This window comes from Dromiciops gliroides, chromosome 1, assembly GCF_019393635.1.
Source record: "Dromiciops gliroides isolate mDroGli1 chromosome 1, mDroGli1.pri, whole genome shotgun sequence".
Lineage (NCBI taxonomy): Eukaryota > Metazoa > Chordata > Mammalia > Microbiotheria > Microbiotheriidae > Dromiciops > Dromiciops gliroides.
The window spans coordinates 672,947,395-672,975,142 of record NC_057861.1 but is presented as its reverse complement, the minus strand read 5'-3'; the positions used below and the strand labels follow the sequence as shown (position 1 = coordinate 672,975,142).

At 38.7% G+C, this 27,748-nt stretch overlaps 1 protein-coding gene across 3 annotated transcripts in view; it reads left to right on the top strand.

Moving 5' to 3' along the window:
• The window catches only part of IP6K2 (inositol hexakisphosphate kinase 2), a 50,899-nt gene extending 23,443 nt beyond the window's left edge, over nt 1-27,456 (top strand). The window contains exons 2-6 of one of the 3 annotated variants that reach the window (XM_043964549.1): nt 14,982-15,293; nt 17,520-17,742; nt 19,007-19,182; nt 23,093-23,268; nt 26,191-27,453. In XM_043964549.1, the coding sequence (XP_043820484.1) occupies nt 15,092-15,293; nt 17,520-17,742; nt 19,007-19,182; nt 23,093-23,268; nt 26,191-26,688 (1,275 nt within the window). In that variant the 5' untranslated portion in view covers nt 14,982-15,091 and the 3' untranslated portion in view covers nt 26,689-27,453. Of the gene's footprint in view, nt 1-14,981; nt 15,294-16,381; nt 17,418-17,519; nt 17,743-19,006; nt 19,183-23,092; nt 23,269-26,190 lie in introns of those variants that run through there. The other 2 variants (XM_043964567.1, XM_043964560.1) reach the window with 2 other exon arrangements.
• Nucleotides 27,457-27,748: the final 292 nt, after the last annotated feature.

The following is a 27,748-nucleotide window of genomic DNA, read 5'->3' as shown; positions in this document are numbered from 1 at the left end:
TGAATTCTATAGCTGTAAGACTCTTAAAGACCATTTAAAATTGTGTGCTGTTTATATTTACTGTGATTGCTGGTCTCAGGGTTGATTTTCAAAAGTTATCTGTTTTTGCTTTATCAAAATGAAAAACCATAATGAATATGATGTGGGGAGAGGCTTTAAAGGAGACTTTCACTTTTCAGGGCAGCTAGGTTTTTTTCCCCCCCCCAGCAAACAGTCCTTCCCTGGGATATTGACAAGATACAAAAATTATAGTTCACCATTATGGTCTTATAAATAAAGATTAGTAGTTGCCCTTTCTCCCACTTTTGCTTTTATCATATTAAACTTGCTAGTTGCAGCAGTGGTTGGTTTGGGGCAGATTGATTTGGTGGGTGGCTTTGTGCTGCCTAGTAGCCAGGTTTTCATCATTTCCAAAGGGACCTTAGGAGGGCATCCAGCTCCTGAGAGCAATTCTTTTTAGATTTGAAATGACAGGATCATTACAAAAAAACACAGGAGGCCTCTGCTTTTCCAGAGGGCTAATCCTTTTGTCTCTCCTCTTTTCTACTCGTGAGAGTTTGTAAGGCTATATTTGACCTTGTCTGAATGATAGCTTAGTCCCCCTGAAGTAGTTGAGGGGGTGAGGGAGGGAGGGAAGGGGAAAGAGATTCTTGTGAAGTCCCTGTACTTAAATCCACAGCATTTGCCTTTGAACTCTTTAATTCTTCTCACTGGCATTTGGAACACTCATTCTCATTTTAAGAACTTTATATTGTTCTTGCCTGATGTGTTCAAGACAGAATTTCTCCATAACAGCTCTAGATTTTGTTCCAGTAACTAGCTAGTTTCTACCTGAGTGGTCATAGGATCTAGAATTGTAATAGACTTTGGAGATAGTAAGCCCAAGTCACTCATTTTGCACATGAAACCAGATTGTGAAAGGGACTTGCTCACAGAAATAGTAAAAGCCTGGAAACCAGACCTAGGTCAGAGCTGTAACTCTGCATTCCACTGTCAGCTGACATACAAGAGAAATTAATACAGATTGTGTGTTTTAATGAATGTAAAATATAAACTTAATTGCAGTAATATATTTGAAAACAATTTCTGTCTTGTTTTTTATGGCCAAAATGTAAAGTGACTACAAGATCATTTCTTTACTACATGGTTAATCCTTGCATTTCACAATACTTTATGATGAGACTGTGCTATAAGTACATTCATAGCCATCATCTCATTTGATCCTCACAATAGCCCTTTGAAGCAGACTGGGCAGAGATAAAAACAACTGAAGCTCAGAAAGAGGAAAGTCATTTGTATGACCTGTGTGAAGGTCACACAGAGAAGATGCTAGAAGTGGGATCCAAACCTAGGTCTCTAGTTTAGTGCTATTTTTACTATGCCATATTGTCTTCTCATGATAACATAACAGTAAGTACTCAGTAAATATTTTTGGATTTTTTTATTTGATCCCTGCTGAGATTATAGGGAAAGTACATTTGGATTTAAAACTTCTACTTGTTTGTATGTATGTAACACATGTCTGTCTTTAGCTTCTGGGGAATTACAAACCAGGGAGCCACTCAAAGCAGATTCTTTCTTGATGTTTAGGAAGTAGTAATATTTTTTGCAGTATTTAAAAAGTTTTGAAAAATTAGATATTACAATTTTATTTCCATTCCATCCTGTCTCTGTTAGACATTTTCCCCTCTAAGTATAAACAATTGGTGTTATTAGCATGAACATTTCCTATGCTCAATGAGATCAAATTATATCAGCATGGATATGGATCAGAGGGAAACTAAAGATTGGCTCAAGCTGACATGCATATTTTGGGTTTCTTTTTAAAAGATTGGGCCATTTAGTTCCAGAACTAAATTAACATTAATTTTCACCTTTTAAAAGATCATGTTAATATTGCCAGTGAATTAAATATTAATGCATTTAAATATTGAATTTGCATAATAGGGTTAATAATAGGCCTTTTTTTAAAGATCCATGAGCCATTAACATGAAATATAAGAAGTGTGAGATATATACTGACTTGTGTAAAGATGGTGTCAGGAGAGAGAGAACAGGGTACTGGTGAAGACCAGTGGTTTTAGTAATAGTTTATTCTATAGATTTCACTTCTTTGTCTCCTTTATGGTTAAATCCTTCTCCCCAAAACTCTGTTTTTAGACTTTTTAAATTCATTACTTAAATGGTCCCATTTATTTCATGACTTTTATAATTTCTATGCAGAGATTACCGTGTGTGTGTGTGTGTATGTGTGCGCGTGTGTGAATGTGTATGCATGTGTGTGTCTCCCCCCCCCCCCACTTGTGCTTTCCAAGGTCCAATCTTTCTCCAGCTACTTGTTACAAAAAGCTATTTTAATGTAAGATAAAAACAGGGATTGGATTGAAAGCATCTATCAATCTTCATTTAAAGGCTATCAATTGGGACCTCAGTGTAGTTAGTCTCTACTAGTAGCGAACTATAATTTTTGTATCTTGTAAGCATCTTAGGGAACACTTTACTAGATATGTAAAAAACTGAATTCATCATCTCCCTTTCTCCCAGAATCCCTTTTCTGGAAGAAGTTTTTTTTCCTTATTAACTCAATAAATCTTACCATAAAATTTAATATACAGAGAACAGAAAAGAAAATGGTATATGACATAACTGATATAACTTCTTACATAGTTTGGGTTTTTTAAATGCATATTAAGTTTAACTTGGTAGTAAGGAACCTGTCCTTTTTATTATCTTTGTCCCCCTTTGAACTTCCTTAAGCTCTTTTCTATGTATTTTTGCATTTCTATCACTATTGACTATTTTCTCTCCCCTATATGCCCTTCTTTGTAACTCAAATCAAACAAATTAACACAATGACTTTACCCCAAAATGTATATTTCATTCTGCAGCTCTAGTTTATCATCTTTCTGCTAATAGGTGGGAGCATGTTTCATCATTAGACTTCTGAAACATTGTTTGGTGCATTGAACAGAAATCTGCCATCTCTTTCAGTTGTTTTCCTTTACATTTTTATGGTCATTGTGTAAATTGTTCTTCTGGTTCTGCTAATGACTTCCCAGGTTTCTTTCAGCTTCCCTTTCTATTGTTGGCACCATTATTCACTAAAATCACCCATACTTGAAATACTGACATACTATTAGACTCTTCACTCTTTCTAACCCATTCCCATCTAATCACTTGTCAAGTCCTCTTGATGCTAGCACACTTTCTGTTAACATTCTCCAGTCCTCACTCTCATCAATAATATGCTCTAGTTGAAGTCTTCAGAAAGTTCTTGCTTGGCCTATTTTAGTAGCTTCCATACTGGTCTTCCTATTTCCATTCTCCTATCTCCTGTTAGTCCATTGGATAGCTGCCCAAATTGACCATGTCACTCTCCTACTCAGAAACCTTTTCTTCAGTGGGTTCCCTGCTGCCTCTAGGATAAAGTACAAACTCCTCAGCTTAGCATTTTAGTCTCTCCACAATCTGGCTCTAGTCATACTTATTTCTCATTCCCCTTAACACACTCCACATTCTGTACTTAGGATTTCTTCCTTCAGTCTTTGTTCTCCTTTCATTCATAGAGGCATTCCACAGCTGGAATGCTTATCTTCCTAGAGGCAGTTAGGTTGGGCTTGTATTCAGGAAGAACTGAGTTCCAGTGTAGCCTTAGACACATGATAGCTGACTAGCTTGTGTAAGTCACTTTATCACTTTAACTTCTGTTTGCCTCAGTTTCCTCAACTGTAAAATTAGGATAATAATAAGACTTAACCTCCCAAAGTTGTTATGAGGATCAAATGTAAAGCATTTAGCACAGTGTCTGGCATATAAGTAGACACTATAAAATCTAGCTATTATTCTTCTTCCCCATCTCAACTGGTTGAAATTCTTCTTATCCTTAAAGATGCAGCTCAAATGCCACCTTTCCCATGCAACCTTTTCCTATCTCTCGAGCACTTTCTCATCAGATTTTCCTAGGGCATTTTATCTAGATCTTTCCTTTGCTCCCATTCTATTCTACTTTATATCATAGTCATTTATTTACTTTCTGTATTCCTTTAGTAAATTATAAGATTCTCAAGAACAGATTGTGTTATGTTTTCATCTTTGTATTCCCAGCATCTAATAAAGTGCTTTGTACATGGTAGGTACTTAGAAAGTGTTTGTTGAATTAATATCTTGAGATTTGATTATTTCTCCCCAGTAGTTAGGATGAGTTTGCATTGGGCCATTTGGGGGTGGAGAGACTTACATTTGGTGATTAATTCTTAAATATTTTATCATGTGCAAAAGTAAGTAAATACTCCACCAGAGTATCTAACCTACAACCTTTGATGGGTAACATTGAATAACTGTTTGGGCTAACCCCTAAGACATAGTTTATCATAAGTTACCATGAAGAGCTTTAAATAACTGTCTTAGTTTAATTGTTTATAACCAACCAAACATTTTTATTTTTTGTTTTATCCATGTTTCCAACCACTTTAATTATTTTAAAGATGTATTTTGGGGAGTTATCCCCTGATTCACCATGCTTTAGGTGAATTCATTTACCAACTGAAATAAAGGAGATAGAGATTGGAAAGTAACTTCCAAATTAAGTGACATTCTTTAAAGAATACATTTTGTGATTTATATAGTGTCTGCCAGAGGACAATATATAACACATTTAAGAGAGTCCATAATATTTTATTGGTTAAATTAAACTGGCCTAATATAATAAGCTTGCATTTTATTGCTTGAATGTTTGGGAAAAGGGCAACATCTCCCTGTTGTTATTTGGGGCTAAGGATTCACTGTATTGATTTATGAAAAGAACCACTGTGAGAGGGAAATGCTGCAAGTCAAGGAGTTTGTACTGAATAAAAATGTAAAATGAAGGAAACCTTATTCTTTTCTTAGACCTAGAATATTAGAGCTAGTAGAAGGCTTAGCTGATATTTAATGTAACCCCTTCATTTTATAGATGAGAAAGCTGAGACCTGGAGAGGTTAAAATAAATGACATAGTTGAGACTGGATTAGGCCTTTGTGACACTAAGGGTCAGTCATTGTTCTTTCCAGTATATGTTATTGCCCACCCTAGTTTCAGTAAGTCAGTACAGTCCTTTGAGGTTTGAATTAGTTTGAAAATCATTCATTCTGGTCTTTAGTATTTCAGTGGATCTGTGATCTCACTGATGTGGGTACTCTCTCCAAGGATGCCAATAGCAACTTGTACATATCTTCTCATCTTTGTCCATGTCTTTCCAAAAATCTCTCCCGGGGCTCCATATATGTGCTGGAGGCTTTACATCTTCTTCTCCTCCCCAATCCCATCCTACCTCTTTTTTTTTTTTTTAAACCTTTAGAGCTCTTAACATTACATGAGTGTCAGTGTAGTATGAAGGCTGTTCCTTTGTTATCTTTTTTTTTTTTTGGTGAGGCAATTGGGGTTAAGTGACTTGCCTAAGGTCACACAGCTAGTAAGTGTTAAGTGTCTGAGACTGGATTTGAACTCAGGTCCCCCTGACTCCAGGGCCAGTGCTCTATCCACTGTACCACCTAGCTGCCCCCGATATCTTTTTTTTATTATAAAAATATTTTATTATTTTCCAGTTATATGTAGATAGTTTTCAACATTTGTTTTTATAAGATTTCTAGTTTCAAATTTTTCTCCCTCTCCCCCTCCCCAAGACAGCAAGTAATCTGATATAGGTTATATATGTACAACCACATTAAACATATTTCTGCATTAGTCTTGGCTGTGAAAGAAGAATCAGAGCAAAAAGGAAAAACCTCAAGAAAAACAACAGCACCAAAAACAAAAGAAATAGCATGGTTCAATCTGCATCCATATTCCACAATTCTTTTTTTTTCTGGATTTGGAGAGCATTTTCCATCATGAGTCCTTTGGAATTAGATGATATATCTTTTATGCTGCTATTTGCCAGCACTCTGCTACTCTGCTGTTGGTAATACTGCTGCATCTGTGTCTACCATTAAGTTTCTTCATTGACCCCAAATTGTTCATGACCCACAATTTTGATTCTTGGGAGATTTCGGCATTACATTTCTTGTAACCATATGGTATTGCCAGAAGAATATGTGTGTTAAAAAGATAGATTTTTATATCAGGGAAAAACTTAGGACTGTATGAAAGTATATAATTTCCCAAGTACAATCCAGCCTGTTCTCTCATCCTTCAGTTCTAGATTCAGCACTGTTCATTGTCAGTGCCTCTCCAAGATTTGTGTATTGATTGGGCTGCTAAATGAGCTCTCTGAATATCTTAAGCAGAACTATAGGCATCCTTCATCTACATGACATTTTCCTTTGTGGATTGTTAGACTGAATTTTAAAAAGTGATTGTAAATTTCATTTAGGAAACTCCTCAGTGTTATAGGGTTTGATGCAGTCAGCACAATGTTACCCACAAACTGGTTTATTTAAAGACTTCATTTTATACAAAGAGGTCAAAGAAAGAGGAAAAGAGACCATATGTACAAAAACATCTATGGCTGTTCATTTTGTGCCATCAAAGAACTGGAAACTGAAGGGGCACTCATAAATTAAGGAATAGCCATTATTCAAATTATGGTATATGAATGTTATGGAATTCTACTTTGCTGTAAGGAATGATGAAGGGGATGGTTTCAGGAAAACCTGGGAAGACTTCTTGAACCAATCCAAAGTGAAGTGAGCAGAACCAGGAGAACGTATTGTTAAAAACAAATAAATTTGAAAGACTTAAGAACTCTGATCAATGCAGTGATAGACTCCAGACAGATTCTAGAGGATTTATGATGAAACATACCGTTTCCCTCCTGACAGAGAGGTTATGGACTTGGAGTATGGATTAAGACTTTTAAAAAATATGGTCAGTGTGGAAATTTGTTTTGCTTGACTATGAACATTTGTTATGAGGGTTTCATTACATGCTGGGATGGAGTGGGAGGAAGAGAAAATGAATGGATTTTCGTGAATTGGAAAAAAAAATTCAATTAAAAGAGTAAAATTCCTCACCACCTTTAAGGAATCCCTTTTCCATCTGGACTCTGAGAGATTCATCTTCCATGACAGAGGCAAACACTTTTACATTTTCCTGTTTTATGCCTTGCTTGATGTTAATAATCAGATAACCATTATTACTGAATTTATCTAAGAATCTTGTATGCTCTTATATGCTCATAGAATCAATCAGTTAGTCAACAAATACGCATTTAGCACCTGCTATGTGTTGGGCTCTATGCTAGGCACTAGGGATGCAAGTACAAAAAATGAATGATCTCTACTCATGATGAGCTTACATTCTTTTTTTTTTTTGGGTGTTTAATTAACTGCTTTATTAGGGAAAATCAGTTTAGTTAGAGGGACACAAAGAGGTAGAGGAAGACTTCTGGACATTCTGAAGTGCAGAATACTTTTAAGGGCTTTAGAAGATTTGAACTCAAAAGTTTAGAGCTGGAAGAGGCCTTAAAAATAAACCGATTTTATAGATGAGGAAAAATAAGGTTCAAAGATGTTTAAGGATGAGCTTAAATTCTAATGGGAGAGGGGCAGCTAGGTGATGCCGTGGATAGAGCACTGGCCCTGGATTCAGGAGTTACCTGAGTTCAAATACGGCCTCAGATACTTGACACTTATTAGCTGTGTGGCCCTGGGCAAGTCACTTAACCCCCATTGCCCTGCAAAAAAAAAAAAAGTTCTAATGGGAGAGACTGCAAGTACATATAAAAATATATACAGCATCAGTAAATTATATTCCCAGTTTAAAAGTTAATAAATACACTTGGACTTATTATATACACACGTACATACAAAATAGTTATATGCAAGATACTATGAACATGTGCAAAGGAAAGTTTTGTGGAGAAAGTGGCATTTGAGCTAGACCTTTAAAAATGGATAGAAATTCGATTGGCAGAGATGGGGGGAGTTCATTCTAGGTTCAGGAAACTGGGTAAGTAAAGGTGTAAAGGCAAGAAATTACTTAGCCAGAAATCCAGTCTTCCCTAGAACACTGAGGAATAATCATGAGTTGTATATGAGGAGGAATAGTGCTATAGAAATGTAGATTTGGAAAAAGGAAGATCTCTTTGTTGGATGGAGTGAAGTACCCTGTAGGAGACAAAACTAGAGACCATCAGAAGTATAAGAATTGACTTTCCATTGACATGCTCTCTGTGATTTCGTTGGGAAGCAGTGATGTTGTTTTGTGGGCCTTTTTGCTGTATTTCAGCATGTCAGTTATAAATTAGGAAGGTTTTTCTCATAAGGGTCTTCTAATATTTCTGTATTTTGATGGATCTGTTATCTCATCACTGTGGATGCTTTTTCTATAGGTATGGATGTTAGTCCCTCCATGTCTTTCTCATCTTGAGTCTTGATTCTCCAAGGGCCTTCTGATTCATTTAATATTTTATGAATACCATTTAACACACTAAGGCCTGTCAGTCTGTTATCCCTTATTCTTGTTTCATAATTGGCCCACCTCTTTACCCACTTGTATGTGGCCTTGAGTAAAAGATTTTTTGATGGGCAGGGTGGGGAAGATGGACACTTTTATGTGAGTCATCTTGAGTAACATGTTGCAGTCTGTTTTTGTGTCCACTTTTTGTCTTCTCATTACATTTTGGGTCACCTAAGATTGTAGTTCTCCTAATGTTGGTGGTATTCATGGTTTTCAGACATGGAGCATCACTTGATAAAATATTGGTGTTAAAAATGAGACTTTTGCAACAGCAAACTGAATAATCGTGTGAAACTCAAGAAGTATCCAACTGACAAATCTACAAAAGTGTCCAAGCCCCTTTGGTTATAGGTGATCTAAGTGTACAGTTGAGAAGAATCGTTTTTATACCATGACTAATCATGGACATTCCCATCTCAGATAAAGGGGTTTGCTGCAGTTTAGGTCTTTAAATGATCAGTGTTTTGTTTAATTAGAATGAAGGTGATTTCTCCTAAGTGAAGGACATTGAAATCTGACCGATTGCATCCAACTGAAATTGTTTCATGTAACACAGCTCTCTCTTGCCTAGTAGGAATTAGTCTGGCAAAGAGCCAGAAGAGTATGTTGGTGGGGAGGGAATCCTTAGTGGATTGCTTTAGTGAAAGTAAGTTTGGAAAACATATCTTCTAAGAGTTGCTTGCTTTCCTGATTTCTCTAGGTGCCTTATTCCAAAAATGGTCAGCTTAACCTTTGTTGACTAGCTAACATAGCAAAATAAAGCCAATTATTGGGAAAGATATCAGGGAAATTCACCAGATGATAAGAAACAATTTGTCCAGTACTCTGGAATGCCTGTGGAGAGAGATCATTCACCAAATTTTGAAAGAGGACAGCGTATTTGAATTTAATAAGATGCATGCTCATTTAGCCACTCTGTCTACTCCAGTTTCAATTCTAAAATGGGGGTAATAGTACTCTTCTTCCAGAGTGGTTGTGAGGATCAAATGAAATAATATTTGTAAAGCAGTTAGCAAAGGACATGGCACATGGTAGGCACTTAATAAATGCTTGTTTCTTTCCTTACTTCTGTCATCAGACTTGGCTCTAAGCAGAGTTGGACATATTTTTTCCTATAACTTTAGACTCATTTGACTCCAGTGGCCTGTTACACAGGTAACAAATGCCCCACAGACTTCTGGGTGTTGTGTTGTATCTGGAACTGAGCCTGCTGCCAAGTCATGCACAGTGGCTAATGAGTACATTAGGGATGTGGGAAGAGTTTGTATGTGATCAGAGATCCTCTGCTAGAGCAGAGTCACCAACAAATCTTGGAAATGAGACTACAGAAGTCCACAAGGAGTCCCCCTCCCTGAGTAGGAGTCCCTTCTTCACATATCTGACAAGTGGGCATATAGCCTCTGCTGGCAGACTACTTACTGTAGCTAATAGTGGGGAACATTTTTCTGCTAGGTATAACAACAACAACAACAACTAGCATTTATATATACTACTTTAAGGTTTGCAAAGTAATTTATGTTTATTATTTGATGCTCACAACAATTCAGTGAGGCTAATTTTGTTATCATCCCCATTTTACAGATGAGGAATAGGGATTGGAGGGACACACAGCTAGTAAGTATCTGAGGCAGGATTAAAAATCAAGTCTTGACTCCAAGTTGAGCTCTCTCTCCACTATGACCCGTCTGCCTCAAACATGAAGTATTCTTTAGTGTAGATGCAAAGGTTTATTGCCTGGTGGATAGTGAAGTGAGCAGAACCAAGAGAACATTGTGCACAGAGACAGCAATATTGTTTGATGAAGAACTGTGAATGACTTGACTATTCTCAACAATACAAAAATCTAAGATAATTCCAAAGGACTATTGATGAAACTTACCATCCACCTCCAAAGAAAGAACTGATATTGATGGAACAGACTGAAACATGCTAATTTTCACTTTCATTTTTTCTTTTAATTAAGTTTTCTTGTAAAAAATGACAAATATGGTACTGTTTTACATAATCATACATATATAACCCATATCTGATTGTTTTCCACCTCAGGGAGGAGGGAGGGAAAGAGGGATAAAAATTGGAACCCAAAACTATAAGTAAAACTGTTTACTACCAAAATAATTTTTTAAATTATAAAAGTATTTTATTATTTTCCACTTAACATGTAGAGATAGTTTTCAATATTTGTTTTTATAAAATTTCTAGTTTCAAATTTTTCTCCCTCTCCCCCTCCCCAAGACAGCAAGTAATCTGATATAGGTTATATATGTACAATCACATTAAACATATTTCTGCATTAGTAATGTTATAAGAGAAGAATCAGAGCAAAAAGGAAAACCTCAAAAAAGAAAAACAACAGCACCAAAACCAAAAGAAATAGTATGGGGGCAGCTAGGTGGCGCAGTGGATAGAGCACCGGCCCTGGATTCAGGAGGACCTGAGTTCAAATCCGGCCTCAGACACTTAACACTTACTAGCTGTGTGACCTTAGGCAAGTCACTTAACCCCAATTGCCTCACTAAAAAAAAAAAAAGAAAGAAAGAAATAGTATGGTTCAATCTGCATCCATATTCCACAGTTCTTTTTTTTTTTTTTCTGGATTTGGAGAGCCTTTTCCATCATGAGTCCTTTGGAACTATCTTGTAACGTTGTATTGTTGAGAAGAATCAAGTCTATCACAGTTGATCAACACATAATGTTGATGATACTGTGGTACAGTGTTCTCCTGGTTCTGCTCATCTCACTCATCATCAGTTCATGCAAGTCCTTCCAGGTTTCTCCGAAATCTGCCTGCTCATCGTTTCTTACAGCACAATAGAATTCCATTACATTCATATACCACAACTTGTTCAGCCATTCCCCAATTGATGGACAGCCCCATAATTTCCAATTCCTTGCCACCACAAAAAGAGCAGTTATAAATATTTTTGTACATGTGGGCCCTTTGCCCTTTTTTATAATCTCTTTGGGAAAAAGACCCAAAAGTGGTATTGCTGGGTCAAAGGGTTATGCATAGCTTTTTAGCCCTTTGGGCATAATTCCAAATTGCTCTCCAGAATGGTTGGATCAGTTCACAGCTCCACCAACAATGCATTAGTGTTCCAATTTTTCCACAGCTTCTCCAACAACCAAAAAAACATTTTTTTAAAGGTTTTATTGCCTCATGTTTGGGGAGGGGGAAGTGGTGAGCCTAGGATGAAGAAGTTGGGGAGGTAAGCTTATTTTTGTATGTCAGAAAAAATTTTCTAGCTGGTGAAATAACTGTTTAAGGATTTTTTTAGCGCATTTGAAAGTATCAGTTCACTGCTAGAAGGGACCACAATCCCTTCATTTTATAGATCAGAAAAATGAGTCTTGGAGAAATGGGGAGGGTTTGGTCCAGTGTGATATAATTAAAATGAATTGGAGCTGGGGTTTGGATTTGGGTATTTATGAGCATCTCTCTGATCAAAAGCTAATTATTTTAAGTGTTATAAAATTTGACTCAATAAATAGAACTCCCATTGGAGGTTTTGGTAGTGACCATAGGTCATTATCAAAATGATTCCTGACTAATGCTTTGAGAACTAGCAGGCAACCTGCAAACCAGCAGTTTTTCGTGGAGAGGTCTTTACAGTAAATCCATGTAACCATAGCTAGATAAACAAGAGAATGGAACTGGCAGAACATCCCATGATGAAATGCAAAATCAGTTGTACTGCCATCTTCTGGACAGTTTGGCATACTGTTGACATATGCTACATTAGTGCTGCAAACTCCTTCATAGTGACTCAATCTATTCATGCCGGAATCAGTTGAATATTTTGAATAACTGAGAGAGAACTTCTAAAATACTTTAAAATACATACCCTGTGGGAAAGGGAATTCAGCCCTTCAGCGCTGCCTTTCCAGACTCTTTCCTTGAAGGATGACATAGTGACCACAGTCACTTAGGGCCCAGAAGCCCTAAAATGATAGCATCCAGAGCCCTCCTGGCAATTTAAGATAAAGGAAAATTCAGATGACTGGCATTTTGGAATAGTTTCCTGATTCATGTTCTTTTATCAACTGGGAATAGAAGATACAGATACTGTTGAGCCAATAGGGAAAGAATATGCAACTGATTTTAATTAGGTCTACTAGGTCTTGAACCCTTTGAAGAAAAAGTATCTTTTAAATATGAAAGAGAAATCACATGTTGAAAACCTATCATTTGTTAGGCTCAATGGATTTTGATTAGTGTAGAATCAATTTTAGAAGATATGAGAAATCTTATTTGCTATTTATTCCAATCTGTCCTCATTTAGTAAATGAAGAAACAGGTCCCATTGCAAATTAGTAGCAGAGGGGGGCCTATAACTGAGTCTCCAGAGTTCCAGTTCATTGTTCTTTCCACACACCAAGTCTGCCTCTCATATTTTCCAGGTAGAACAGCCAGTGGGTATATCTGTACCTTAAAAGAGAGAGATTATCTTTCCCCTGGGGAGGTATTCATATCCTCCTTGTTCTCCCTTATCTTTACTTACATAATGGGGACGATCAGACAGATTCACCCTCAGGGCTGTAAAAATGCAGAGTAAGAATTGTGTATGGCTTTTCTAACAGTCCTAAATAGTTATATCATATCACTGCAGAAAAGCTCTCTTGCTTGGAAGGTAGGGCACTTGTGAGAATTTCAGCCTTATCCAAAAATGAGTGTCTTAAAAGTATTCAGATTAGGGTTATACAGTCACGTAAGCAGGTATGGGAATGAAATTGGATCAGATCTGTATTAAACAGTAAATAGCTTACCATCCTCAGGGACAAAATGTTCTGTGGTCATTTATAGTGCGCTTACCATTGTTGCAGATCAGCGCTCTTCTGAGCACCAGACCCTGTCAGGTTTTAATGCTATGCTAAAGCTTTTGTCCATCAGGATAGACTGATTAAAAATAGTCCAGTGACCTAGAACACTTTGTCTATCTTTTTAAATCAAGCACCTTATTTTGCGGGTAACCTTCTTTCAGACAGAACAAGGGTCCAAATTGTTTTTAGATACAGAAGTTAATGATTGAAATGATTCAACAGTCAAGCTATTTCTTTTTGGTTTTGGTCCTTTGCAGCAGGGGTGTCATAGGCAGCCAAAGTAACACACTCAGGGAAAAGATGGAGAGCTATACAGAGTTGTGGGCACCCTTTGGACTTTTGGGATAGGAGTTTAGAATGACCTTTATTCTCTCTCAAACCCTTTTGGAGTTTTAGGAAATTAAACGTTAAACAGCTCCATTATATCTTAGGTGGCCTTGGCCTGTGCAGTGGTTATAGGTACAGATTTTCTTTTGTTAAAATAGCTTTTAAATCAGGATTCATCGGAAACTGGGAGAAATTGGCACCTTTATACTTCTTTCCTTTTTAGAAAAGGGTATGACTTAGGCAGAATTTAATTTTTAAATTTATAATTTGACTTTGATGGAGAAAAATAGGAGAGGGGGACAACATAGCTTTGACCATTAACAGGATATAGATTCTAAACTCTAATCTTTTTCTCCACATTGGCTCCCAGTTCTTTTGTTTACCTATGTAAATCACTGTACTGTTAAATTTTTAGGTTCTTTTCCTCTATGAAAATACCTTGATAATCAGCCAACATGTATTTCTAGTGTGTTTATTATGTGTCCAACAAGGATGAGACTCTGCCCTCTCAGAGTTTACAGTTTAGTTGGACAAACCAGTGCCTCAAAAAATTTAATGAAGAACATAAGTTACATACTTTATTGTTCTTGAAGATCAATATCATGTGTACTCCCCAAACCACATGCACTGAAAAATAATGGCACAAAATGATAGAATACTATTTCGTTATTCATTGCCACTCTGTTTTTCTCTTAGAATATTAGATTTGGAGTTAGAAAATCTGAAACAGATTCCTGCCTCTGTTACTTCCTAGCTTGTGCAACCTTGACCAAGTTACTATCCTGGGCTTCAGTTTCCATCTATAAAATGGACTCTTGCTAAGCTATAGATTTGGTCCCTCTAAAGTCCCTTCCAGCTTTAAATCTTATGATATTATTAAATCTTTCCAGTTGTGTGTAAGTGTGATTTGGGGGTAAAAATACAAGCTGTATTGGACCATGATGATAATCCACTGGGACACTGAAGGAGTGTAGAGTGGATCCTGAAGTGTTGCTCAGGGTTCAGGGAAGGGTGAGGCCCCCAGGAGATGTGGTAGCCAAAATAAACTGGGAGTAGCAGGTTATGTTTTTCTCTGTTATTTCTCCTAAACCTTGTCTTGTTCTCTCCTCTGCCTCTGAAGTGGTACAGCCTGCCCAGCAGCTAGCTGCTGCAGAGCTAGCTTCCTAGCATCCAGTTGGCTACTTCTCTGGTGGGAGGAGCCTTTGGCATTGTTTGTCTTCTCTTGCATGAGCTCATTCTTGTTTGTCTTCCTGCTGGAGACTCTAAGAACCATTTCAGTTTCTGCTTCCCAGAGAGAAGGGTGGAGCCGACTTCTTCCCTGGTTTGAACTTTGCTTAGGATTTTTATCTGGCAGTTTTGCTTATAGCCCTGGATTTCGTTGTGTTTGTTTCTAACAGAACTTCTTGACTGCAGTCAGTAGCTTTGGAAGCACAGAATCGGGGATCCGTCTGCTTTTGAGCTGCCTTTCTTCACACTGCCGCATTGTTCTGTCTAATGTGCTACAAGGATGAGCCCAGCATTCGGAGCTATGGAAGTGGAGCACTATGCCAAGGGAGTTCTGCTGGAACCTTTTGTTCACCAGGTGGGAGGTCACTCCTGTGTCCTCCGGTTTAATGAATCAACCATCTGTAAGCCCCTCATCCAGAGGGAACACCAGTTCTATGAAACCCTCCCGACAGAAATGCGTAAATTTACTCCCCAGTATAAAGGTAAGCATCCAGCTCATGAAAGGTTTTGGCTTTCCATTTTGTGCCTCATTCTGCTTGTTGTCTTATCCTCCTTAAAGCCTCCTCAGCCTGGAGGAGGTTTTAGGGGGTTTCTCTTCCCATATTTTGCTGTTGCTAGAGCCGGGCTGTGGTGATGCAAGGGTGGACATGGCTTGCTAACAGCATTAGAGCTGAGCAGTTCTGTTGGGTAGTCATATCTTCCTTAGGCGGGGCCAGGTAAGTATTTGCTGGGAAATGTTCCCAGTCATAGACTGCTTTTATTTGACTCTCAGAGTTTGTTCTCTCCACTTTCCCTCTCCCTACTCCCCTTTCCAAGTATTGGGTAAGATTGCTTAATTGTTTTGTTGTTGAGGGTTGGGGGAGGGTTGACTCGTTTTTTTCTGCGTGGTGGTGTTAGAAGCTGAGCTTTTGTTTTATATTCTGGGATTCTTTTTAACTGTATCTGAAATACTTTATCACAGTGTTGGGAATAACAGGGAAGATTTTGAAAGTATTTTTTTCTTAAACATTAGCAGCCTTTATTTGCCCTTGAGACTCAAATTCGAGAATACCAGGTAGGCAAGTATCAGTAGAAATTGGGCTAAGGCTGAGTCAGAGGACTGTGGAAATGGAAATTCCCATTCTGCAAGGTGGGAGCTAGATAGCTGCAGCCTACTGCAGTTCCCAAATATTCCAGAAGCTGCTATCTGGAGGCACGCCATTGAATCAGACACACTGAAGTTGTTTCTTCATTTTTATAAAGCGTTATTTTGGAGACTTTAATAAGTCGCCAGTATCGTGTGACCTTTTGGAAAGCATCATTTGTAAAGGCAGGAGGAGTGTGCTAATTAAGACTGTCAAAATTTGTGTTCTCATGTATGAAAGACAGTGGAACACCTCAAAGTCTTCTGGAGATGTTGAAAATGTTGCTCTTAAAAGCAAAAATGTTCTAGACATCTGTACTACAATGTGTAAATGACGGTTCTTTTTCAGTGAAGGGGAAGGATTAGGGAACTTCACTTGGTCCTTCCTTTTGTGTTGTTTTTTTCCAGGACAAAGCCAAAGGCCTATGTTAGCTGGCTCTTCCCTGCCCGGCCCTTTCCCTCTGTAGTTCTTTCTTATGTGGCAGCAAGACTGTCAGGCCAGGATTCTGAACTCCCCACCCCAGCTAATCCCTAACCCAGGTCCCTGAGTCGCCTGCCCACCTCAGAAGTCTCTCCCTGAGAACTCTTTCCCCTCCGGCCAATTGAGAGAGCACACGGCAAGGACTGAGCAGTTGAGAGTCATTGATGGGGGGCAAAGAGAGAGGACTGTGAGAAAAAGCATTCAGCCAGTTGTAACGACGCTCACTCTTCGGTAACTGCTGAAACTTTCTCATCGGGCACTGGGGGCAGCCTTGTCAGCACTTTGCTCAAAGACTTATAACCCCCCTCCCCTTGCAGTGCTCTAGAGACTCAGAGGAGAAAAAAATGCTTTCAAGGTTCACCATGTTTCTGTGTATCCCAGTACAATTTGCTGTGTATTGCTTTTTGTTCTTTATTTCACGGGACTTCAACCTCAATAAAATCAGTCATTGCTGGACAAAAAGACTTGTCCAGTTCGCCGTAGACAATAGGGTGCCCAGAGATGCTCAGGGCAACCTTTGCAGAGGAGGATCTGTTGTACTGTGTAATTTGTTTCCAATCACCCACCCCTTTGTTTTGCTCTTGTAAGTCTTTGCTTCTCTCCAAAGCTCTCTAACCCTCAGTCAAATCTGTGACCTGGAGGATGCTTTGGGTTTTGCTGTAATGCAAAACTTAAGGCTTTTGGTGTTTCTCAACAGAATACTTATTTTTTTATAACAGGATATAAATAAAATAATAAAAAATGTTTTTACATCTTACCAAGGGTTAGACCAGTCACTTTTTTCTTCTTTAAATTAATAAACATTTTCAATAATGTAAAAATGTCTCCTGTAATTATTTGGTCCTTAAATTGTTCAGTGCATCAGCAAGAAAGACTGATCCAGTGTTTGGTCCATGATAAATTGTCTTCTCTGTGAGGTGTCATTTTGTCAAGATGTTTTGATATTTGTTAGGTTGGCAGATGAGTTTTGGGCCTCTGGCAACATAGAAACTAAGGAACAGGGTAAGAAAAACAAAAAACAAAAACGTTAAACTCATGTTGTATAAAGTGTGTTTTTTCCTATCATGTTCAATTATTTTCTTCTCCTCCTCCTCCTCCCTATAGGTGTTGTATCAGTAAGCTTTGAAGAGGATGAAGATGGAAACTTATGTTTAATAGCATATCCATTAAAAGGGGACCATGGTAATTTAGACAGTATAGATAATTCAGACTGCGAACCCAAAAATAAGCTCTTAAGGTGGGCTAACAAAAAGACTCATTTACTAGAAACGGAGAAGATCACCAAGGAGTGGGTCCGACAGCACAGAAAAGAGGAAAAAATGAAAAGGTTGGTATAAAAAGTATACTGAATTCAGCCACTAAGCCTGTAGAATGAAGTTGATTTTTCTGAGTTCTATATTTCACTATCACTTACAAAATACAAAGTGGAATATTTAAGGAATCTGGTATAGTTTCTGAAGTTCCCTGTCATGGAGGAGGATATTCCTACTTAGAAGACCAAATTATGTTATTGCTGTTTATATCAGCAAGTGATTGAAACTTAGAATCATATTTTTTATCAGAAGAGTATTTTGGTAGATACCAAAAGGAATGTGGCTATCTATAATAATGCAACATGAGTAACCTTGAAATGGTGGTTTTAGTTTAATCTCTTTTACCCAGAACACCATCTTTTGGAGCACTGCTACAGAAACAATTCTTCTTTGGTACCCTATGCTATATGTTCTTCCTTATTGGGAAACATTTAATGTAGGAAATTTCATTCATAGGGAATTATCATGGATTTGCTGAGCAATAAAACATGATAAAATTAATTGTCTGCTGGCAAAATTATTGTGAAATGTGGACAATGAGACTACTTAGATGATCAATTTAAAAATGGAAAGTACCTCAGTGATCATCTAGATCAGGTATCTGTAACCTAAAGTTCATAGATAGATTTTAGGAGGTCCATAACCTTGAAAGGGAGAAAACACGACATATTTATTTACATATAGTTGGTTTCCTTTGTAATCCTAGGTATTTTATGCATTTAAAAAATAGGGATCCATAGGCTTCACCAGACTGCTTAGAGGGGGTCCTTGACACAAAAAAAGTTAAGAACTCTTGATCTAGTCCCATCCTCTCATTTTATAGATGAGAAAATTGAGGCCCGGAGAAGTTAAGTGGCTTCCAAGGTCACCCAGCTGGTAAGCAGCAGCAGAGCCAAGGCTTCAGGGTACTGTGGGGCTCCTTTTGGGGTCAGTGCTTAAGTGGGCTCAGCCTGTGAAGTTAGGAAGTTCTAAGTGAGCCAGGTGTTCTCCTGAGTTTTTAAACTCCCCCAACATCCTTAGGAGGTGTATCCCACCCTCTCATTTTTCAGATGAGGCCCAGAAAGGGAAAGATCACATGCAGCTAGCATTTGAATTCAGATCCTCTGGCTCCAAACCTGAGGTGATTATGCTAGTATCTGACTGTATATACCAAGAACAGAAGCTGTTCCTTTCTGCTGGTTGTTTCTTTGCCTTAAAAATGGTGTGGTGTATGTTTGTTTTAATTGGACATTCTGTCTTCGGTGGAATACCTTAATGCTTTAATTGTCTGTTTTCTAGTCATAAGTTAGAAGAAGAATTTGAGTGGTTAAAAAGCTCAGAAGTCTTATACTACAGTTTAGAGAAAAAGGGGAATGTGAGCTCGCAGATGAAACACCATAACCCTTGGAGTATGAAATGTCACCAGCAGCAGCTACAGCGCATGAAAGAAAATGCCAAACATCGGAACCAGCACAGTATCCTTTGCCAGAGATAGCAGAGCTGTAGGTGTTCTATTTGGTCATTGTTCAGAAGGTGGGCAGTCTTAGCACTCCTGGGATGGCTCAGATGTGAACATGAGACTTATTACAGTTGTCCAGTGTTAGGATTTTTACGCACGTCAATGATAACTTACTACATACTAATGGAGAAACATTGGTTGGTTTGAATTCAGGCTTCCAGCCGCTGTGTGTACATAAAAATTAGTTAAACATAACTCTCCCCAAGAAACAAACAAGAAAAAACCCTACAATTTCCAGAGTTTTTAAGGTTAGGACTAGTGACTGTGGGTAGGAACCCATAATGACAGTAACAATAGCTTGCATTTGCAAAGTGCTTATTTAACGTGTTATATTGTTTTACTGTTGTCCTCGCTCCTATGAGATCAGAAGCATTACTGATAAAGTATTTTGAGATGAAGGTCATCCAGAGATCATCTAGATACAGGAATTCTTTTTTAAAAATTTAGATTTATTTTCAATTTCTAATTCTTTCTCATCTCCTTCTCCCTCACTCATTGAGAAAGCAACAAAACAGAACCCATTACAAATATGTATAGTGCAACAAAACAAATTCTGGGGGGCAGCTAGGTGGCGCAGTGGATAAAGCATTGGCCCTGGATTCAGGAGGACCTGAGTTCAAATCTGGTCTCAGACACTTGACACTTACTAGCTATGTGACCCTGAGCAAGTCACTTAACCTTCATTGCTCCACAAAAAAACCCAAAAAACAAATTCTGACATTAACTGTCCAAAAAAAATGCCTCAATCTCCATTCCAAGTCCATCATCTCTCTATCTGCAGGTAGGATAGCATCCTGCTTCATCATGTTTTCCTTGGAATTGTGGTTGGTCATTGTCTGAATCAGATTTGCTAAGTCTTTCAGAGTTGTTTAACTTTACAAACAAATTGTTATAGTATAAATTGTTTTTCTGGTTCTGGTCACTTTACTTCACATCTGTTCAGATAAGTCTTCTCAGGTTTCTCCAGTACCACCATCCCCTTCATCATTTCTTAGAGCATAATAGTATTCTGTTACTTTTATTGACCACACCTTATTCAGCCATTTCCCATTTAATGGGTACTCCCTTAGGTTCTGATTCTTTACCATCACAAAAAAAAGCTACTGTAGATGTTTTTGTAGTATAGAGATCCTTGGGATTTGTGAACTTGTGTTTGGTTTTTTTTTTTAATATATTTTGATAAGGGGGCAGCTAGGTGGTGCAGTGGATAAAACAGTGGCCCTGGATTCTGGAAGACTGAGTTCAAATCTGGCCTCAGACACTTGACACTAGCTGTGTGACCCTGGGCAAGTCACTTAAGCCTCATTGCCCTGCCCCCCCTTCCAAAAAACCCCACCCGCATATTTTGATAATTGTATTTCAACATAATTGGTTTCCTTGTAATCCTGTGTATTTCATACATTTTAAAACATTAAGATTGGTTCCACAGGCTGCTAAAGGGGTCCATGACACACAAAAGGTTAAGAACCCCTGATCTTGTCCAACTCTACAGGGTTTTTGTTTGTTAGGTTGTTGGGTTGTTGTTTTTTTTTAAGCTTACATCCATTATCTCTTTTGAGCCTTACAACACCTCTATGAGGCATTTATTCCAAATTTTATTCCCATTTCGAAGAAGGAAGAAATAGACTGAAAAGGGATTAAGTGACTTGATGATGGTTATATAGCTAGGAAATGTCAGCCCCTGTTATTCCCAACTCTAGGTGTGGGAATCTATCCACTACATCAGTGGTATCAAACTCAGAAAAGAAAATGGGACCACCAAACTATACCTCAGGATCCTTGTGGGTGCATGTTGACTCAGAAAACCACATTACTAACATTATCTGTGTTTTATTGTATTTTCATTTATTTTGTTAACTATTTCCCAATTACCACTCTAACCTCTCTCAACCTGTTTGCTCATCTGTAAAGAATCATCTTAGAACCTACTTCACAGGAGTGTTATGAGATAACTTATGTAAACCCCTTTGCAAATCCTAAAGTGCTTTATAAGGACTATTTTAATCTTACTGTGTCATTTTACAAATAAAGAAACTGAGGCTCAGTAAAGTGAGTCATAGAGTTTATTGGTAGAACATAGGGTTCGTGATTCCTTGTATACTTTCTTTCTTTAATCCAGTTCAGGCCGCACTTGGGAGTCTTGTGGACCACATGCAAGCCTTCAGGGTGCATGTTTGACACTTCTACCCTATACCAGGCTGCCTCCCTTGCTCCTTATTTTAAATATAAGGGAAATGAGGCCTACAGAGAAATGACTTGCCCAGGGTCATACAGATAGATACTAGTAGCAGAACCAGGATTCACGCCATCATCTTTTGAACCCAGATCTATTGATGTTGAAAGCTTTGGATTTAGGGCTCTCTATTTCATTCCCATCAGACCAGATCATTTATCTACTTGGTATTCTGGGTCAATAAGCATTCTTCATTTAGGGCATTGTACTTTTTTTGAAAAAGAAGTCAATGATACAAGCCTTGGATCTGAAATAAGGTTATATCTTAGTCTGAATGCCCATAAAGTGAGTGATATTTCTTTCCATTTCTGCTATGAATATGTTGTCTTATTCACAACAACAATTCCTTATTCTCTCCATTGGACATTTTGTTTCACTGTGTCTCAATGACCTTATCTATAAAAGTGAGCTAAGTGAATCATAGTGTCCTAGCTACTTGAAGGCAGAAGGCTAGATCTGTTAACCTTTTGAGATTTCTTCCATTTTGCAGCTAAATCACTCATTCATAATACTAAAGCTTCAGTGGCTCCCTGTTGCCTCTAAAATAAAATACAAGCCCCTCTGTCATTTAAAGTTCTTTACAGTTTGCCTTCAGCCCATCATTCTAGATTTATTTCATTTTACTCTTTATATTAACCAAATTGGATTTCTTGCTGTTAGTGCATCACCTTCCCCCCATTTGATTTTGCTGTCTCTGAAAGAAAATTGACTTGTATTTTGTATTCACTTACCTGTGTATGTTGTCCATTATGTCAGTAAAATGTAATAGTTTCTTGAGATCAGGGACTATCTCCCTAGTGCCTTGCACATAGCAAATGCCGGTTGAATTAAATTTTTTCTGATGTTATTTTTACCGTGTCTGATTTTATTGGTGTTAAGAATTCCTAGTGAGAAATCTCCATCTAACAATGCCTCTTGGCAACAGCTCTGCAAATGAGATTATTAGAAAGCCCCCTGGGGCTCACTGAGCGGTTAGCACCCAGTGTCATGTAGACCTGGTATGTCCCAGGTCTTCTGGACTCCAAGGCTGGTGCTTTAGCTTCTACACCGTACTGTTTTGTCTTCAAATACTTTTCTAGGTGTTGAGGCAAAGTGTAATCTCCTTGGAGGGCAGCGACTGTTTTCTATCCCTAGATTATCAAATTGCTTTGAAGATGAATTGAATTGACATGCTCCATTCCTCCTCGTGGAGCTTACAGTGTAACATAGGTTACAAATGGAGGACACATAGGGTCGTAGACACAAGTACATGTGGCTGTACAGTAAATATATGATAACTGTGAAATGATTCTGTCACAAAGTTGGTAAAATAATGCGGAATATGCTCTTTCTGAGCTCTTCTGCATATTTCTTGTTAGTCTTAAGGACAAGTTTGAGAGATACATAGAGACCTAGCTGCCCAACTATACAAGCTATCAGAAATGCCAGCCCCATTGAGAAGTTGCCTGTTAGAACAGCAGGTCAGCATTGGGAATAAGACCAATTGCTATTCACACATTTAGTACCTAGAACATTGGCCCCCAAGGGAACTTGCTGGGGTCCAATGTTCATTTCAGAATCAATCATCAAGCATTTTTGGAGGACCTTGCTATTCTAAGTGTTTATTTCTTGAGATTTTTCCTTAACTATACAGAATTTATCTTACTGGAAAATTTAACCTCTCGCTACCAAGTCCCCTGTGTCCTGGACCTGAAAATGGGAACCCGGCAACATGGGGATGATGCATCAGAGGAGAAGAAAGCTAACCAGATCCGGAAATGCCAGCAGAGCACATCTGCAGTCATTGGGGTCCGTCTATGTGGGATGCAGGTGAGCTTTCTGATGCTTCAGTGAGCATCTTTGCCTCCAAGGAAAGGCATAGGCATCAAGATAATAAAGTACAACACTTCATTTGATGTCAGAGAGCTTAGATCTGAAGCCCAGCTCTGCTAAGCTCTATCTTTTTTGGCGGGGGGGCAGGGCAATGAGGGTGAAGTGACTTGCCCAGGGTCACACAGCTAGTAATTGTCAAGTGTCTGAGGTTGGATTTGAACTCAGGTCCTCCTGAATCCAGGGCCGGTGCTTTATCCACTTCATCACCTAACTGCCCCCTAAGCTCTGTCTTAAATCCTATGAGCCTGTGGCTACTACCTTGGACAGTGTTGTCAATGGCTTTTTGTTCCTGTCTTAGCATCTACCAGTGAGGTGATTAGGTTTGAGTTTTGGAAGAGATCAGCAAAGACTAAACTATATAACATTCCATTGCCTGGAAGCCATAATACTAACAACAATTAATTTCCATTTCTATAATGCCTTAAAGATTACAAAACACTTTCTTCACGATAACACTTTGAAATATAGGTAGTACAGGTATTATATTCCCATTTTACAGATAAGCAAACTGAGACTCAAGAGACAGTGTAATTTACCTGTGTCACCTAACTAGTGAGTTCCAAGACTAGGATTTGTACTCTTGTATCTCTTAACTTCAAGTTCAGTGCTCTTTCCAGCACATTGAGAAGGAGGCCTATGTGAGTTTGCATGCTTCCTATCTTTTGTGTTGAATACCTAGTTTCCCTAGGGTAGAGCCCCTTTATCTATTTGCATACTGATAATGTGAGGGCAAAGCTGAAAAGAGCAGCTGTTCCTCTTCTCACCACCTGCATTGGCTAGTACCTTTTATCTGCCAAAGAGTGATTTCCTTACTTTGCTTCTTCCTGCCCCACTGAGAGACAAAAAAGAAATTGATCAGTAAAAGGGGAAGTGTGCTTGGAGCAGAGTTAGCAGAATCATTGATGATTTCAGTGAAGAATTTACATTACTTATAAAGAAGGAGTGGAGCTGCTGTGCTCATGTATGCAGAAAACTGTGTTGGATTCTGTTAGAAATAGAAAGCTTAGGGGCAGCTAGGTGGTGCAGTGGATAGAGCACCAGCCCTGGAGTCAGGAGGACTTGAGTTCAAATCCAGCCTCAGACACTTCACACATGTGACCCTAGGCAAGTCACTTAACCCCAATTGCCTCACTAAAAAACAAAAGAAAGGAAAAAAAAGAAATAGAAAGCTTAGAGATGATATAATTCTTGCCATCATAGACTATCTCACGATCTAGTTGAAGAATAAAACATATAGCTATGATACATTAATAGATGATAAATTAATTCAAGAGGAACATAGTATAACATGAGGCCTAAGGGGTGAGCTCTCCTGGAGGAGGCAGCATTTGAATTAATAGGAAGGGACAGCAGAGGGAGGACATCCCAAATATGATAGGGTTAATAGGCCCTATGAAAACCCAAGGTACACAGGCTCATAAGATTTTAGATCTGGGAACGACTTGAGTGACCATTTATTTCTGCCATCTCATGTTTCAGATTAGAGAACTCTGAGACTCGGAGAGAATGAAGTAATCTGACCAGCATTAAATAGGTAGTAAGTGGCAAAAAGAACCAGAATTCAAATCAAGATTTTCTAATGGCAGATCTCTGTACCATGTTGCCTCATAAAGACCATAACTTTACCCTTAAATAAAATATAGCCCTTGTTCTGGTGGAATTCATAGTAGGAAGGAGGAGATAGAGATAAAATCATGGATGTGTAACTATGACCAATGACAGGAATATGGTAAGAGAGAGACACAGAGAAAGCTGTGGGGGTCTCAGGAGTGGGAAATACTTCTTGATATGTCTGGTTCCCTATCAGTAGTGTCGAAATCTATCTCTGGTTCTGTTTATTCCCTGTGTGAGTAGATACGGTGTTTACTTAGCCCAGTTCAGCCTGTGAAGGACATGGCCAGAGTGGGACCCTTGATTCACGGCAGCTGAAAGGCTAGATAAGAGCAGGTTCATTCAGGTTGAGGATTAGAGGACTGCATGTTTCCTGAGCTGAGGATTTAGACTTTTGTGCTTGGCATTCAAGGCCTTCTACAATCTGAAATTTTCTTACATTTGCAGCCTTACCTAATTTTCCTGCAATGTTCATATTCTGGGTTCCACTCAAACGAGACTACTCTCTGGCCCTAGTACTTTTGTACTACCTTCCTGCCTTTGTGCCTGGACTATTCTCCCTTCACTCTTCCACTATTACATCTTTTTCCTTCCCATCTTTGAAAACCCATTTCATTTACATATTACCTCCAGGAAGTTTTTCCTGATTCCCCTCAGTCAGCAATGACATTTCCTCCTCAGGACTCAACATAGAACTTTGAACCTCTCTAATGTATTTCTCATGTAATATGTATTACATTTATCTTTGTTAGTGCCATCCCCCTAGTAAACTGTAAGCTCTGAGGAAAGGATTCAGTGTGTTATCTCAGTATAACATTTCCTTTTGTACCTAACAAAGTGCTACACAAATGCTTGTTATATTGGATTGCCAATATGCAGAACTGCACCAAGGAAAAGAAGAGAGAGTTCTTAAAGAACAGGTTACAGTAATTCCTTTTTGCTTTTGTGTAGAGCCTTTCCTTTGGATCACATATAGATAGATCCCCTGTCACCGTTCCCACTGCCTCCTTGCTGTCTGCCTCTGAGAGGAGTGGTCCTCTGGCCACTTTGTCTTTGCCCCAAGTCTACTGGTCTGATTTAAGTTCTGGCTCTCTCTTCCAATGGAAAAGGCCAAGGACAGAAAAGGGCTTTAAGTAACTAAGGTTCCAAAGTCAGGGAGGAGTAATATATCTCAGGACAACCTGCCCTCCCTTGCATATGACCTCTCTTTAATCTGGGGGTGTATGTGACGTTTTTTCTCCTTTGCAGGTCTACCAGACAGGGAGTGGCCAGCTCATGTTCATGAACAAGTACCACGGGAGAAAGCTCTCTGTCCAGGGGTTCAAGGAAGCCCTCTACCAGTTTTTTCATAATGGCAGGTACCTACGCCGAGAACTCTTTGAGCCTATCATAAAGAAACTGACGGAGCTGAAATCAGTATTAGAAACCCAGGAGTCCTACCGATTCTACTCCAGCTCACTGCTTATCATCTACGATGGCAAGGAGCTGCCAGAGGTGGCTGTGGACTCGGACCCCGAGGACCTGGAGGATCTGTCTGAGGAATCATCAGATGAATCGGCAGGAGCCTACGCCTATAAGCCGGCTGTCAGCACGGTGGATATCCGCATGATAGACTTTGCCCACACTACCTGTAGGCACTACGGTGAGGACAGCATCGTGCATGAAGGCCAGGACACAGGCTACATTTTTGGACTTCAAAGCTTAATAGATATTATTACAGAAATAAGTGATGAGAGTGGGGAATAAACCATTTGAACGCATACCTATTTGCAGAGAGCACTGTTGCGACTCTTTGTATTCCAGAGTATTGGCTGCTCTGTGTTGGGGAGGAGCCCCAGGGAGTGTAGGGGAGGGGCCACTGGAGCTCACAAACCTTGGAGTCTTTATTTATTTTACCTATTTCTTAAACATTCCATATTTGATGATGCAGATACCTCTTTTCTTCCCTGTGTGTATATGTTCCAATAAAACATTTTTGTTCATTGTAAATATGCGGCTGTCATTCCTGGTGGGGTTTGTGTTATTATCAGCTCCCCAGAAACTGTGGACTATGGTTCTGAGCTACATCAGGGTAAGAGTAGACATCTCTCATCAACAGAGATTACACTGGGAACTCTGAGCCCCATAAAGTACAAGACAGCAGCAGCAGTTCCCAAATCCCCCTATGCCCACCAAGGGTAACTTAGCTTGGGCCCTGAGAGACCTAGAGTGGGACTTGTAGTTAGTGCCTGAACAACTATCCCAGGTTTCCTTTCTTTGCCACTTGTTGTTCTCTTGGGCTGTCCCAGCCCACAAAGTTCTGTGGGGTGGGCCTGAGAACCCACTGCTCTTAGATCAAAGATGTCAAAAACAGGTGCCCCATGTGGTCTGAAACACTCCCAAGTGCAGCCCAAACCAACTATTGAAATGTAATTGGTAATCAATAAAACTAAGAGCTGGTTTTATGAAAAAAAAAACAACAATAAAATAGATAAAATATTGGTTAATTTGATTAAAAAAAAGAAAGAAGAAAACCAAATTACCAGTATCAAAAATGAAAAGGGTGATGTTACCACCAATGAAGTGGAAATTAAATCAATAATTAGGAATTATTTTGCCCAACTGTATGCCAATAAATTTGACAATCTAAATGAAATGGATGAATATTTACAAAAATACAAACTGCCCAGGTTAACTGAAGAAGAAATAAAATCCTTAAATAAACCCATATTAGAAAAAGAAATTGAACAAGCCATTAATGAACTCCCTAAGAAAAAATCCCCAGGGCCAGATGGGTTTACGGGTGAATTTTACCAGACATTTAAAG